This window comes from Medicago sativa, chromosome 4 (assembly GCF_051527215.1).
Source record: "Medicago sativa cultivar Bolivia chromosome 4, Bolivia_mono, whole genome shotgun sequence".
In the NCBI taxonomy this organism is placed as follows: Eukaryota; Viridiplantae; Streptophyta; class Magnoliopsida; order Fabales; family Fabaceae; genus Medicago; species Medicago sativa.
This window is the reverse complement of record NC_140752.1, coordinates 70,598,210-70,611,724: the sequence shown is the minus strand read 5'-3', so window position 1 is coordinate 70,611,724 and position 13,515 is coordinate 70,598,210. Positions and strand designations below refer to the sequence as shown.

At 35.7% G+C, this 13,515-nt stretch overlaps 1 protein-coding gene across 1 annotated transcript; it reads left to right on the top strand.

Annotated features, from left to right (window-relative positions):
• The first annotated feature begins 295 nt into the window (after positions 1 to 295).
• Positions 296 to 12,880, top strand: HUA2 (Tudor/PWWP/MBT domain-containing protein). Its single transcript, XM_085702895.1, has 12 exons — positions 296 to 670; positions 967 to 1,043; positions 3,089 to 5,077; positions 5,170 to 5,629; positions 6,721 to 6,829; positions 6,973 to 7,085; positions 7,770 to 7,957; positions 8,490 to 9,469; positions 9,639 to 9,728; positions 9,860 to 9,954; positions 10,747 to 10,947; positions 12,430 to 12,880. The coding sequence occupies exons 1-10, from the start codon at positions 560 to 562 to the stop codon at positions 9,925 to 9,927; spliced, it is 4,185 nt and encodes a 1,394-aa protein (XP_085559021.1). The 5' UTR covers positions 296 to 559; the 3' UTR covers positions 9,928 to 9,954; positions 10,747 to 10,947; positions 12,430 to 12,880.
• The last annotated feature ends 635 nt before the right edge of the window (positions 12,881 to 13,515 follow it).

Here is a 13,515-nt window from a genome sequence, read left to right as displayed (position 1 = left end):
ATTAAGTCAATCAAGTCAATTTTTTTTCGAGGCAAGTAGTTTTTTTAAATGAACTAAATCTTTAGATAAAATCTTTATTATACATATAATGTATAAAAATTAAATATTTTACAAAGCTTTTCCAAGAAGATAAGATTTAATCAAAATATAAAACATTACTAATTTATATTCAAATATTTTATTTTAGTTATAAAAAAGAACAAGATAAAATTGATCTTGTTTTTTGAAGAAAGAAGATAAAATAAAATTGAATTATTTGTTACCAAAATAAACAAATAACAAAGACCGAAAATTTAACCAAAAAGAAAAAGATCAGAAAAATTCCCTTTACACTTTCTGTGCAAACCCAAAAACGCAAACGCAAACGCAAAATCGATCAATAAGCGATTCTCAAAAAATCAAATCTTTTACGATTCTCGCTCAATTCCCCCAAAATCCCTTTCACATCCGCCGCTGAATTCATCTTCAACCTCCCGCGGCACCTCCGCGGGATTTTCTAGGGTTTTTCCGATCGAACCCATTCTTTCTGCAATTTTTCCACAACATTGCTCTCCGAGTCATGCCTCCCGCGCGTCGACGCGGAGCGAACAAAGCCAAAGAGAACGGACACTTGCGGTTAGGCGATCTTGTCCTTGCTAAGGTGAAGGGCTTCCCTGCTTGGCCTGCCAAGGTTTGCTTCATCGAATTCTTCATGATTTGGTTGTGAATAGTTTTGAATTGGTGCTGTCACTTCGATTTTGAATTAAAAATCGGTTTTTTATGAGTTTGTGGTTCTTTTTTTGAATTAGGGATTTTGGGTTTTTTGTTTTTTATGTTTGATTTTTGATTTTGAATGAAAAATCCTTGCTTTGTGAGTTTATGGTTCTTTTTTCAGATAAATTTGCGATTTTCAGATTTTTGTTTTTTATGTTTGATTTTGTGCATAGATGTTGGGTTACTGATTTTGTTGGTTTTTTTTGTTTTCAGATAAGTAGGCCTGAAGATTGGGAAAAAGCTGTTGATCCGAAGAAATATTTTGTTCAATTCTTTGGCACCAAAGAGATGTAAGCCTCTCTCACCTGATTTCTCTTGTAACTAACATGTTGCTAAGTTACCGGTGAATGATGGGGGCGTGTGCCTTTAATAATTCACGGTGAAAAATAGGGATGGTTGTGTGAGTTAGTAAAGAGGAATATACTTAAGTGTAACCCAATTATGTAGTTTGGATATGGAAAAGTTGTACTAATGACATACATAGGTGTTTATAAATATTTCCCTCTCACTGGTTTTCGAGCTGTTCATTGAGTGATATTCTATTCTGAGTCTTTGGCTTTTGGCTGTCACGTTGTGGGAGTTTATTTGACACACCGATCGATAAGAACTTAAAGAGCATTGTGTGGATGTTGTAGTACGTTGTAGTGTTTTTAGAATAGTATCTTTAATGTTGAAACTGAAATGACAAGCTTCCAACTAGGTTTTATTATATTATTTATATTTATGGATTCTATATCTCCATGTCTTTTTAGGTTAATGCAAATAGTTGTTTCTATGAGTTACTTGTAGGATATAATCGACTCTGCAATTTATTGACAAACTCACCAACTTATCTAAAAGGTCAAGTTGTGTTAGGAGAAGTCCCAAAATTGGTTTTATTTTTCTAATGAACCCATCTAAACAAGGGCCCTATGATATTAGGAATTACATCCTTACCAATCCCACTTTTTGTTTTCCTAACTACTGGTTTTTAGAGGCTCTTATACTGTGCCAAAGACTAACTTCCCGAAAAGATTCCGCTGCATGGTGGAGACCCATGAATTCCTTTATGGATCTGTTTGTTTACGGCTTGATGCTCAAAAAGGTGATTCTATGATACACCTTTTTTTAGTGTTTATTTTTCTTCTCCTGAAGCCACCATTTTTAACTACCAAGAAAAGCATTAAATATAACTTTTTTACAAGAAAATCACAAACAAATGGGACCAATATCTGTAAATAAATTAAGTTTAATGATTATTGGGCTTAAAAGAAAGTGAACAACTTTTAATGTTGCTGTAGATAATGTAGTGTCAAAATAGTCCCTTGTTAAATGTGAGAATCTTCTGTCATGTCTGTGGGCGGTGGTGCGGAGATGATTTGACTGTTGGAACACAGCTTAAACAGTTTATGCCTAATTTTAGTTTAGAGGCTGTGTAAATTAGTCATATTGTGGTGTTTATTACTCTTTTCCTTGTAGTTGTACACAGTTTTATGGAACCGAGGTGTTGGATTTTATTTTGATTCCTAAACTGCCTTCCCTAGTCATTGAATACATAAATAAGAAAAAGAAAGGGACGGAAAAATCTTATACCTGATGAATTTGATGTTCAGACAAAGTTTAAAATTGAACCATCTTAAATAATTAACATGAAAAATTCAGGGATTAATTTGGGATGCTATAGTGTAAGACGCCATAATAATTTATGATAGTAGTTTTTGCATGCAAATAATAGTCTTTTTATTAGCAATTGCCAAATAGAACGTTTTAATGATAGAAAAGTGGTCTGGGTTCTTGGGGACTTTTCAATGATAACTGAATCTTTTGAGATTGGATCTTTATTGTAGAGGTGTCCAACAGATCTTTAAACTAACTTGTGTCTCTTAATGGGTTCTTTTTCTCGCCTTTGACTGCTCTATGAAGATATTTTATGCTCTGCTCTGATATGTCTTTTGGTATTTATGATCTTGTCTGAAGAAAAAGGCGTCAATGTTTTGTAGCTCTACATTATGCTTCAACATAAGTATATTAGTCATGTTACAAGTAGAGGAAAGTTCATTATATTAGGTTTTGTGACTTGTTCTCCAGCATTATGTGACTCACAATCTGATAATGCACAAAATTAGGATCCTGGATTATCTCACAAATTAAAATGTTGGTAAGCATGTTATTAAGTAAATTCTGGTTAATTTGAAGGGTATAATATCTCTGTCTAAATGCAAGGTAATCTGATTTAGTGATAACTCTTATGATTTCTGCTTTGTATCCTTCGTTGTTATTATTTTTCATTATATTAATTGTCCTGCACTTTTGTCTCCATACCATTGTACCTATGTTATTTTGTTTTCCTCTGCAGAGCTTTTGTTGCACCCGCAGATATTCAGGTATTTACAAGTGAGTATAAAAGTAAGTTGTCTGCTCGGCTTCATGGCAAGACAAAGTACTTTACCCAAGCTGTGAAGGAAATATGTGCAGCTTTTGATGAGTTTCAGAATCAGAAGACTAGTGGCGACGACACGGATGATTCTCGGATTGGTTCAGAAGCTCCTACTGTTGATGAGGCAGCGGGTAATTCAAAGGATACCACTGATGCCGTGACATCTCATGCTGAAAAGGATAATATCTATGTGAGTAATGCTGGCTCCGACTCGGAGGACTGTTTGCAGAAAACCAGAGAGAGGGGTAGCCTAGATGAACAGCTCACTGAGTCTGGCCATCCAAATGACAGTTCTTCTGTTTCATCACCTTTAGTGAAAAGTAAATTATCCACTGGATCAGAGATAAAGAAGAATTCTAGCAAACCCACTCTTAAAAGTGCAAGTAATGTTAATGATTTTGGGCAACATGATAACGGAAATAGTGTCTTAACAAATGGGAGTATGCCAAGAAAGCTTGTTACTGGTTCAAAGAGGAGACTTGAAGTTTCAGATGATAGAAATAAAAACGGTGGATCTTCTGCTGGAACAATTTTGAAGGTGGGAAGCTCTACTGGCAGCGCTGATCTTTCCAGGTCGGGGGCGACATTTAAAACAGGAAAGAAAGGAAAAGATGCATCTGCTGTTAAATCAGATTCTCCAGACACTCTTAAACCAGACTTGAATGGTAATACTGGAGAAAAAGGTAAGACCTTGATTTCAAAAAACGCAAGTCTTGAGGTAAAAAATGAATTACATGAGATCATGTCTGATGCCAAGGAGGCTGGTGGCAAAAATTCAATTACGGGAAAGAAGAACCAAGTTCATACAAAGCATAATGTGGGAGCAAATGAATCCTTACATGCTACGAAGAAGTTGAAACGCATGGATGCTAAAGATGATTTAACTTCAGGGCACATCCCAAAAGATGTGAAAAGTACTTTGCCTTGCTCTACTTTTGTTGAAGATAAATCATCTAAAATGTTCGAGTTGAAAAGGTCCACATCAAATTCAAAAGCAGAAAAAAGCTCTGTCCGTGAGTTGCCACCTACAATCAAACATCATAGCCAAGTTCAGAAAACTGATTCTGATAGAATTGCTTCTGATGAGAAAAAAGATTGGAGTAATCTTAAACTGAAAGGTGATATGAAGAATGTTACGACAAAACAAGTACAGAAGAAACGTAAAGCTGTTTGCCTTTATGAAGATGATGATAAACCTAAAACTCCTGTTCATGGAGCAGCTGCAAAAAATAGTAAGTCACCTTTTGCTTCAGATGTCAAGAAGGGCATTAATGCACATTCTGAGAAATCTGTCAGAAATTCTAGCGAACGAGTGGATGCTCACTTGACTGCAAAAAATAGCAAGTCACCTTTTGCTTCAGATGTCAAGAAGGGCATTAATGCACATTCTGAGAAATCTGATGTTGCTCATCTGGCTCTCAGAAATTCTAGTGAACTTGTGGATGCTCACTTGAAAGAGTCGTCTTCTCAATTACATAGTCATACATCATCAATTAAGCCCCCTCAAAAAGAGAAAGCTGATGAAGTCATTACTCTGCATGTTCCTCATAGTCATGATAAGTTAGATTCAAAGCAGTTTCCTTCTAAGGCGGCAAAAGTAAGCTCTGCCTCCCCAGTAAAATCACCTCAGGCAGTTCCCGCAATAACTAAGTCAAATGCTGAGCGGAGTAAATCTTCCAAACCTTTGCTTAAAGCTTCCAGCATTGCTACTCCAAAGAAAGCTGATAATGGGTCTTCAAAATCTTCACATAACCTCAGCTCTTCTCAGAACCAGGTTTCTGCTCATAAGAAGAAGCTGGCATCTTCAGCTGAAATTTCTAAGACTACTCCAAAGACATTGCCTCAGGCAGTTGACATTCCTATGTCAGCAGTAGATTTTAAGGAGTCTGATGCACTACATGTTGATAGGTACTTATGCTTTATGTTCTTTTCATTTTGTTTGGTGTTGTTTGCTGATCCTTTTCCCTTCCTATTTTTTATTTTATTTTATATTATTACAGATTGGAAGAAGGTATGGAAGAAAGAAGTAATATGAAGCATCTTATTGCAGCTGCCCAGGCAAAATGGAAAAAAGCTCATTCTCAATATCTTTCTTCCGATATTCACCACATTCAGGGAGAGACTCCTAGCCCCTCCACAGTACAGCCATTTCTGTCTGTCTCAAGTAACTTTGCACATGCAGATGTGCAGGGAGTTCATGAGCACACAACTTCGGTTTCTCCTCCAACTAACGAGTATCACTCTGCATCTCAAAATCAGCTCGATGCTGATGAAATTGAGGAGAGAAGGGTCAGTTCAGTGCAAAGGGGTCCTGGAGGCTCTCTCAGTGGTGGTACGGAGGCTGCTGTTGCTCGTGACGCTTTTGAAGGAATGATCGAAACATTGTCCAGGACCAAGGAAAGCATTGGGCGCGCAACGCGTCTTGCCATAGACTGTGCTAAGTATGGCATTGCCAACGAGGTCAGTTCATATTATTGTTAGTTTAAAACTATGAATCAAATGAGGATCTCATACCCTCCACTTTTCCTTGCAAAGCTATATGAACTATAAGAGGGGATGAAGTTTCAATAGAAAAGAATTTAAATTATCTAATTACTATCATAGTGCACAGAAATGTTACGTGGAATTGAAATGTGGCGGAAACAGCAGTTAAAAACTAACAAGTGAACTTAGTGTTTTAGGGATGAGAATGTTACAATACATAAGTCATTATACAAGATAAGACGTGATTAGAAATTAGATATACAAAACATTAGAGAGAAAATTGGGGTTGCCCTATTCATTGTTGAAAAGATAATTGCATCTCGTTCTAGGTGGTTTGTGCATGTATGGAGAAGACCTGCACTTGTAAGGAGGGTTGACCAAATGGAGGATAGTAGTTGAGTTGGAGGGAGACCAAGGAAAACTGCAGGACAATATAAAGAAAGAGTCAGAGGTTAATGAACTACCTTTGACCTTAATATATGACAAGACTCAATGGTGTTGGCTGATCGACAGCCAATCCCATCTAGTAGGAAAAGATGTAGTACATGTTGTTTTAGTGCACATGCCCAAAAATATGTGTCAAAACGGACATTAAGTTGAAAATACATTGATGTGATATGTAAGAAGTTGGAAGTATGCAACTAGATTGGGATCTTCTAAACCAGCATTGCCAGTTTTATCGGGGGGAGGTGCCCAAACCTCATATTTACTGAGAATGAAGGTTTTGGAACATTATTTTGTATGTTACTAATGTGTTGTAAGTTGTATACTTCTACAATTAGTTTACTTGTGTATTTTTACATTAATTTCTTGCTAATATTATTATCATAATGACCTTTTATTTGTCGTATTAAGTTGTTAACAATCCTTGAGTAGGAGCATTGAGAATCCATCGAAGATAAGACATGCATCTTCTCTCTGTTTGCTTTATATTTAGTTAGAGATCATTCATTGGAATGTTATTATTGATTTTAAGATGTTATACTTTTGCTACTAATTTTGATGATTACGTTAATTTTATCGTCAAAGTATCTATGTTGAACTTACTTTGAAGTCCTTGTGTTCAGGTTGTTGAACTTCTCATTCGGAAATTGGAAAATGAAACTAGTTTTCATCGCAAAGTGGATTTGTTTTTTCTTGTTGATTCTATCACCCAGTGTTCACATAGTCAAAAAGGTAGGTGAAGAATGAGATAATCCCTTTCTATTAGCATTTATTATTGGTGTTTTTGTTTCCACTTCTTTTCCCGGCTCACAATTGCAAGTTTAGGTATTTTTTTTCTTGCGGCATCTGTCTCACAAATTGAAGGTTTTTTTTAGGAATTGCTGGAGCTTCCTACATCCCTACAGTTCAAGCAGCGCTGCCACGTCTTCTTGGTGCTGCTGCTCCCCCTGGAGCTAGTGCCCGTGAAAATCGTCGTCAATGCCACAAGGTCAGTTTTTTTTGTTTTTTTTTATCAACAACAAAAGAAATTGTATTAAGGGAATGAGGCAGAGTAGAGATAGGAGGAGGATTAGAATGCATTGAAATCCTAAAAAAAAAAACAGGAAAGAAAATAAATACAAATAATGCAACAAAGCTAGCCAGTTAGTTTCTTTGCATATTAGCGGAGGAAAGTGCCCCGAAACATGCACAAGAGCCCTAGAGAGAGGCCATTGTTTCATTTATTCAACCCTGTCTCTGATTGAAACTGATGTTGGTGTTTCACTTCGATTAAATTCACCATGTCTATAGTGTGAAAACCACCCATCACCACTGAATTTGCCACTTCAATCTTCGAAATATTTTTAGAACAAACATTAGATTAATGCTGCATCTCAAGCAACTTATTCCAAGGGAAGTTAGGTCATCACCACTTAGAAATAAATGGGCTACTTTTCTGAAATGAAATGCAAATAACACCAATGTCAGGGGAAGGGAAGTTTATGGGGAAAACATCGAATTCATCGAGCATCGCAAACAGCTTCATGGCTCTTTTCCTCAAATTGGGCCCTACGTGATCATGTTTTATGAATGTCAATTGCAGCATTACTTGACTTTGACTACGGCTTTACCTCATTCATTGAAATGAAATTTTGTTTGAATACGTATATTTTCTATATTGGGTGGTTTGCAGGTTTTGAGGTTGTGGCTTGAGAGGAAAATTTTGCCTGAGTCTGTTATTCGCCGTTACATGGATGAAATTGGGGTTTCAAATGATGATATCACTGTTAGCTTTTCCTTCAGGCGTCCATCTCGTGCCGAGCGATCTGTGGATGACCCAATTAGAGAAATGGAAGGCATGCTTGTTGATGAATATGGAAGGTATGGTATTTGTTCCATCAATTTTTCAGGTTGATTCCATAGATTCATGTTTTTCCTATCATGAGTTGCTGGTCAATTTTGCACAAGTAGTTTATCCTTATTCAAACCCAGGAGAAATAGTAATTTCTGAATCCTGAAATGATGCAGCAAAGTAATTTATGTTATCTAAATTGCTATGAATAGCGACTCCTTTTGGAGTTCACTATTTTGTTAGACGAGACACGTTCCGGCTGATTGCTGACCTATTATACTTTCCTATTACAGTTAAGGAGTATTCTGTTAAAATTTTTGTGAACAAAATATTAAAACAACATGGACAGGAGAAAATAATCAATTGTCAAATAGAATGCTTGATGCCATGATAGACAACATTTACTATATTGGCCATGTTTTTTTTTTTGAAGGATTATATTGGCCATGTTATTAAGCTTTTCTGTGTATTTCTTGTTTTCTTTTCTATTACCATTTTATTTGTTAAAAAATGTAATTTGGATATCTGATTCTTGTTGTATTCATGTGTGTTGTCTATCAGTAATGCAACATTTCAGCTGCCTGGCTTTTTATCTTGCCACGCATTCGATGAAGATGAGGACGAAGAAGATTTACAAATCAATTCATGTACAGATATGTATGGTACATCTCCAGTAGATCCCACACCCAAGTTTGGAGGATCAGAAACGGACACTGTGACACCAAATGACAAGCGCCATTGTATCTTGGAGGATGTGGATGGTGAGCTAGAAATGGAAGATGTTTCAGGTCACCCAAAGGATGAGAGACCTGTATATTTGAACAGTTCTGTCGAAACTGATATGCTTCTTCAGAGCTCAAATAGGAATTTTGACCCAACTTCAGATATTGCAGAAGACATATTGGTTACTCCTGAGGGTTCCATTCCATTACCTCTTGATTCACCTCCTCCAACCCCACCTTTGCCTTCTTCACCACCCCCACCTCCTCCTCCATCATCTCCATCTCCTCCCCCCCCACCACCACCACCTCCAATATTGCAACCATTACCTCTTCCTTTACCATCCTCAGCCCCACCAGTATCATTGGTTCCTCAATCGTCTGGACTGGCTCGGCCTTCACATGTCTCCCAATCATTAATGCCACCTCAGTCCTATCAGTCATCCCCAAAGTTGGGGTATCAGCAGAATGTACCTCATGACTTCAGTAGACAATTAGAATACGGACAGAATGATGTGTATATAAATGCCCAAGTTCATCAACCTAACCATCAGTATCAGCAGGGTAACGCCCCATATGTTCAGAGACATACACATCCTGCCCCACCCCAAAATCCATCAAATCAGTTTTCATACACAAATCACACAGTTCAGCAACACCTTCCACATACATTCCATCCTCCATTTCCTTTACCATCTCTTCCAGATAACCCAAGGCAATTTGTTAGTGATGAGCAAAGGAGAATGTCATCGACAAACAATCAACATCAAAATGTTGCATGGAGAGGGATAAATCCTTCAGGCCCTCCCTTTGGGCAAGAAGGTATGCTAATATATTTTCCAGCTTGTGGAGGTTCTTTTCCTTATATTTTTTTATTTTACTATTTATTTATTTTTGTTGCTGATTACCTTAGAAGCTTTGTATTACAGTAATGCTTTTGGTAATTTGTGTTCTGAATGTCGTTCATATTTTTTTTTTAATGGCGATGAAGGTTTCCGACCACCACTTGAAAGGCCTCCATTAAGCAATGTAGGTTTTCATCGAGCAATTTCAAGCACCCTACCAAGTGCACCAGTACCAGGTGACCTTTACATAATTTTTTCATTGCTTTTTTTATTCTTTGCTTTTCTTCACTGTATTTGATCTTTAATTGTTAACAAATTAGTTTTATAAATTATGGATGTAATCAATCTCATTGTTCCCTTCTTCCAGGACATGGTGTTCCTCCGATGTTGCCTGGCAGGCCAGACATTACTACTGTTAGTTGGAGACCCACTTGAAGTTAATTGGAGTCTTATTAAAATTAAGTATGTTATCTCTCTCTCCTCAGCTTGGATATGTTTATGGGAGGATTGCTTTTTGCATTGATGTTTTAACTTTTTTTGCTTTACTGTAAGTTACTAGGTGGTCATTTTTTTTTTTTTTGTGCGTATTAGGACATTTAAAATAAAATGACTTCAGCTTGGAAATTTTAGACTTCATCTTCTATTAGAGAAAAAGCCAAGTCTCACATCACATATCTTAGAGATATAGCCTAAATCGAGTGTACAAACTTGGGCCACTCGTCACTTTATAAGCTGTTTTTGTAGGGTTGAGTTAGGCCCAAAAACTAATATTGTATCAGAGCCTATCTTTTATCTGTTGTTAGGCAACTTATATTGTTAATAAACCAGGCCTGATAGCCCACTGTGTGATAAAGGTGTATTGGAGAAAAGCCCACCCCCACATCGCTTAGAAACATGACCTAAATAAAGCTTACAAAGCTTGGGAAACCCTCATCTTACACTGCTTTTGCGAGGCTTAATTTACGGTCTGCAAAACTGAAAGCTTAAGGATATTAGTCATTGTGTTTGTGACGGTAGGAATCCCTTTAATGGAGCTTTCCCAGAGTTCAAGCTTGCGTAGGTTAATTATTTAAATGGTGACAAATGATTTTGATAGTAATATCATCTGGTATTTGGACTGAATTTCTTTTATAATATACAGTTTAATGTTCTACTTACCTGTAGTATGCTTTTGTCATTTTTTAGTCAGAAAAAGATATTTTTAATGTTTTTTTCTTCTTAATTATTGATTTATGACTGCTGGTTACTTTTCAGTGTTGTTGCCGATGGATGAACATGCACGGCTATATATTGTACTGCAAAGTTTGATTTGGCTGTGTAGTACATACAACTTACCTGTGAAGAAAATTTTGAAAACTTGGGGAGGCTTTTGGCAGGATTGTGTATATTGTATTTTTCCTGACAATGTATCCGAGAAACATTGGCTTCCATGTTTAGGCCCATGTTACTGACTTGGTTAGTTTATCTGTTTCCCATCCCTTGTAATTATTACACAACGTCTATAAAGAAATCTGTTTGAAGGATTCAATTTTAACTGATAAAAAAGAAATCTATCTTACTCAAATGTTAGTTTTATTGGTTAGGTTTTTTTGTTCAAATTTTGTTTTCTTATTGTTGGTTGCATGTTAATTTTGCTCTCCTATTTTAGTGACTTGAGTATTTATATGTTGTGACCTTTCTTTATAAATTATATATGAAGCAAATTCTGGAGCTCTTTTGGGGATGAAAAAAAATAGTGATTCATGAAGTGATGTAATCTTGAGTTGTGTTGCTTGAAGTTCATATTCTCAACTAAATAATTGGTCTCTTCTCTCCCAAATCCTGGTTCCCACCTTTGGGTAACTATTATCACATAAGCTTTGGCAATATCCAGAATAAATTTTTGGAAAATATTTTTCAATGTCCAATCTTTACATGATACCCGTGGTTGCGGACTACAGCTAAAATATCAATATCATCGACTGCAAGTTAATGACATTTTAGCTTTGGTTCCAATTGGTTTTTTTGTATTTAGTATGAAATGGTCATTTATATTGGAATTGTAAACTTTAATATTATTGAAGGCTTTTCTTGGCTCGTATCATCCTTACCTTTTTAAAATGCTTAATTTCTTTGGTAATTATCAAACTGTGTTTGTAATCTCTGTTAAAAAGTTAAGCGTAATTCATTTTTGAAGTTATCAACAACGAATAAGATAGTAGCAGGCAAGCATGGACTGATGCAAAATTTGTGAAAGGAGATGGTGCAAATTATAAATTTATTCTTTCTTAGTTTTCCCATCCAAATTTTATTATTGAATTTAGCGATAGAAGGTACATAAAATAGGTGTTGTCCATTCAATTTTTCCTTTTTTTTTTTTGGAAATAATTTTTGAAGGTAAAAAGAACTAGTGTTTGAGAGCTTACACTATTTGTGCTTTTGTTTTATAAACATAAAAAATGTATGAACGTTAAGCGTTCATACAAACTATAGAAATGCCAGTGTGGTCTTCATTTCTGTAGTTTTATTGATTACTTCTACAAGTACATTTTGAGAAGATAGCTCGAGTTTATGGTGTCCCTTGTTTGTTGTTCAGCTGTTATTCTTCATAGTTTATGTTTTTAACCCTTGATTGCATTTTAGACGCACAATGGACTAGTATGCTAGAATTTCATAATTGTGGTCACGGATAATGGTTTTTCCGTCGAATGCTTTTGACATAAAAAGGGAATATATATGCTCCTTTTTTTCCTCGCCTTGCTCTGCAGTAATATTTAGGAAGTCACTGTCCTAATGATGGCAGTGCACCAAGTGTTCCCTATTTTTATATTTATGGCATGTGTGGTACTTTGTAATGATTTTCAATCCACTTCTTGGGTACTAGCATATGTAATGATTTGCTTTGTTGTTAACCTTTATATTTTTGACGAGGAATTCTGAATAGCTTGATGATTTCAGGTTTTGACAAAACAAGAAAAGATGTTGAACTCTTGGTCATGCTTTGAATGATATAACTCAAAGAATAAGGCAAACTCATCACATTGAAAGACTGCTGATAATTGAGGTAAATAGTCATGCAATTTCAGAACAGACAATGCTTTAGTTACTGACTTCAATTAGTATGCAAGGGCACCTATACATAATGTATCAAGAACTCTGGTAAAAAAAATTCCATAGAAATATTTATTGTACATTACGATTTTTAGGTTGCTTACCTGTACGGTGTAATGCATAAGTTAGAATTCTTTGTTTTCCTGAGTTCTTTCTGAAGAAAGTAGTAATAGGAAAATTTTAGCTACATAAATCTTCTTTGGTTATACACTTAAAAATTATGATATTTACGGTGCCTTGCCTTGAGAGCTAAGGCATGATCTGTCATATCTTGTCATGTGTTTTTATCCTTGCTCATTATGATGATAGTGTCTTCTTATCCGATTCCCAAAGCTGGAAGAGAGGTTCAATATTTGGATTTGGGTCATGCTAACTTGTGCCCCAAGGGCACATGTTAAGGAACCTAAAAGTAGAAGTTGTGTGTTTAAAAGCAATTTCATACTTTTAAGAAATTGAATGCACGACTTTTAAGACAATTTCTACTTATAGGTTCCTTAACGAACAAGTTAGCACTTTCCTTTGGATTTTACCACACTAGAGAAAGCTTTGATGCTTCTGTAAAAAAAAGAAAGCTTATTGATTGGAGAACATATATACTGTTTATGAAATTATTTGTCCTGGTATGGGGGTCAATGATTAAATAGGCTGAGACAGATTTTGTTGTTGACAATGAAAGTTTTGAAAGATTAGGGCCCATTTACTTGGCTTGTTTTATGTTTTCATTTCCACTGAAACTAAAGCATTAGAAGAAACAAGAATTAGTGTTTCCCTCACCATATTCTTTTACGATTTTGAAAACAAATTTAGTATTTTCAGAATGTTTGAAAATGTCAACAATATTTTTATTATTTTCATTTTTGTCATAATGGATTATTTTATCTTATTATTAGCAATTTAAAATGAATTTCGATTTTTTTTTTAAAAATGAAAATT

Bases quoted from the DNA above. Each gene is read 5' to 3' on its own strand.
- HUA2 (XM_085702895.1), top strand. From the start codon at position 560: ATGCCTCCCGCGCGTCGACGCGGAGCGAACAAAGCCAAAGAGAACGGA. The intron at 5,630-6,720 runs GTCAGTTCATAT...CCTTGTGTTCAG, and splicing joins AGTATGGCATTGCCAACGAG to GTTGTTGAACTTCTCATTCG. The intron at 6,830-6,972 runs GTAGGTGAAGAA...GGTTTTTTTTAG, and splicing joins GTGTTCACATAGTCAAAAAG to GAATTGCTGGAGCTTCCTAC.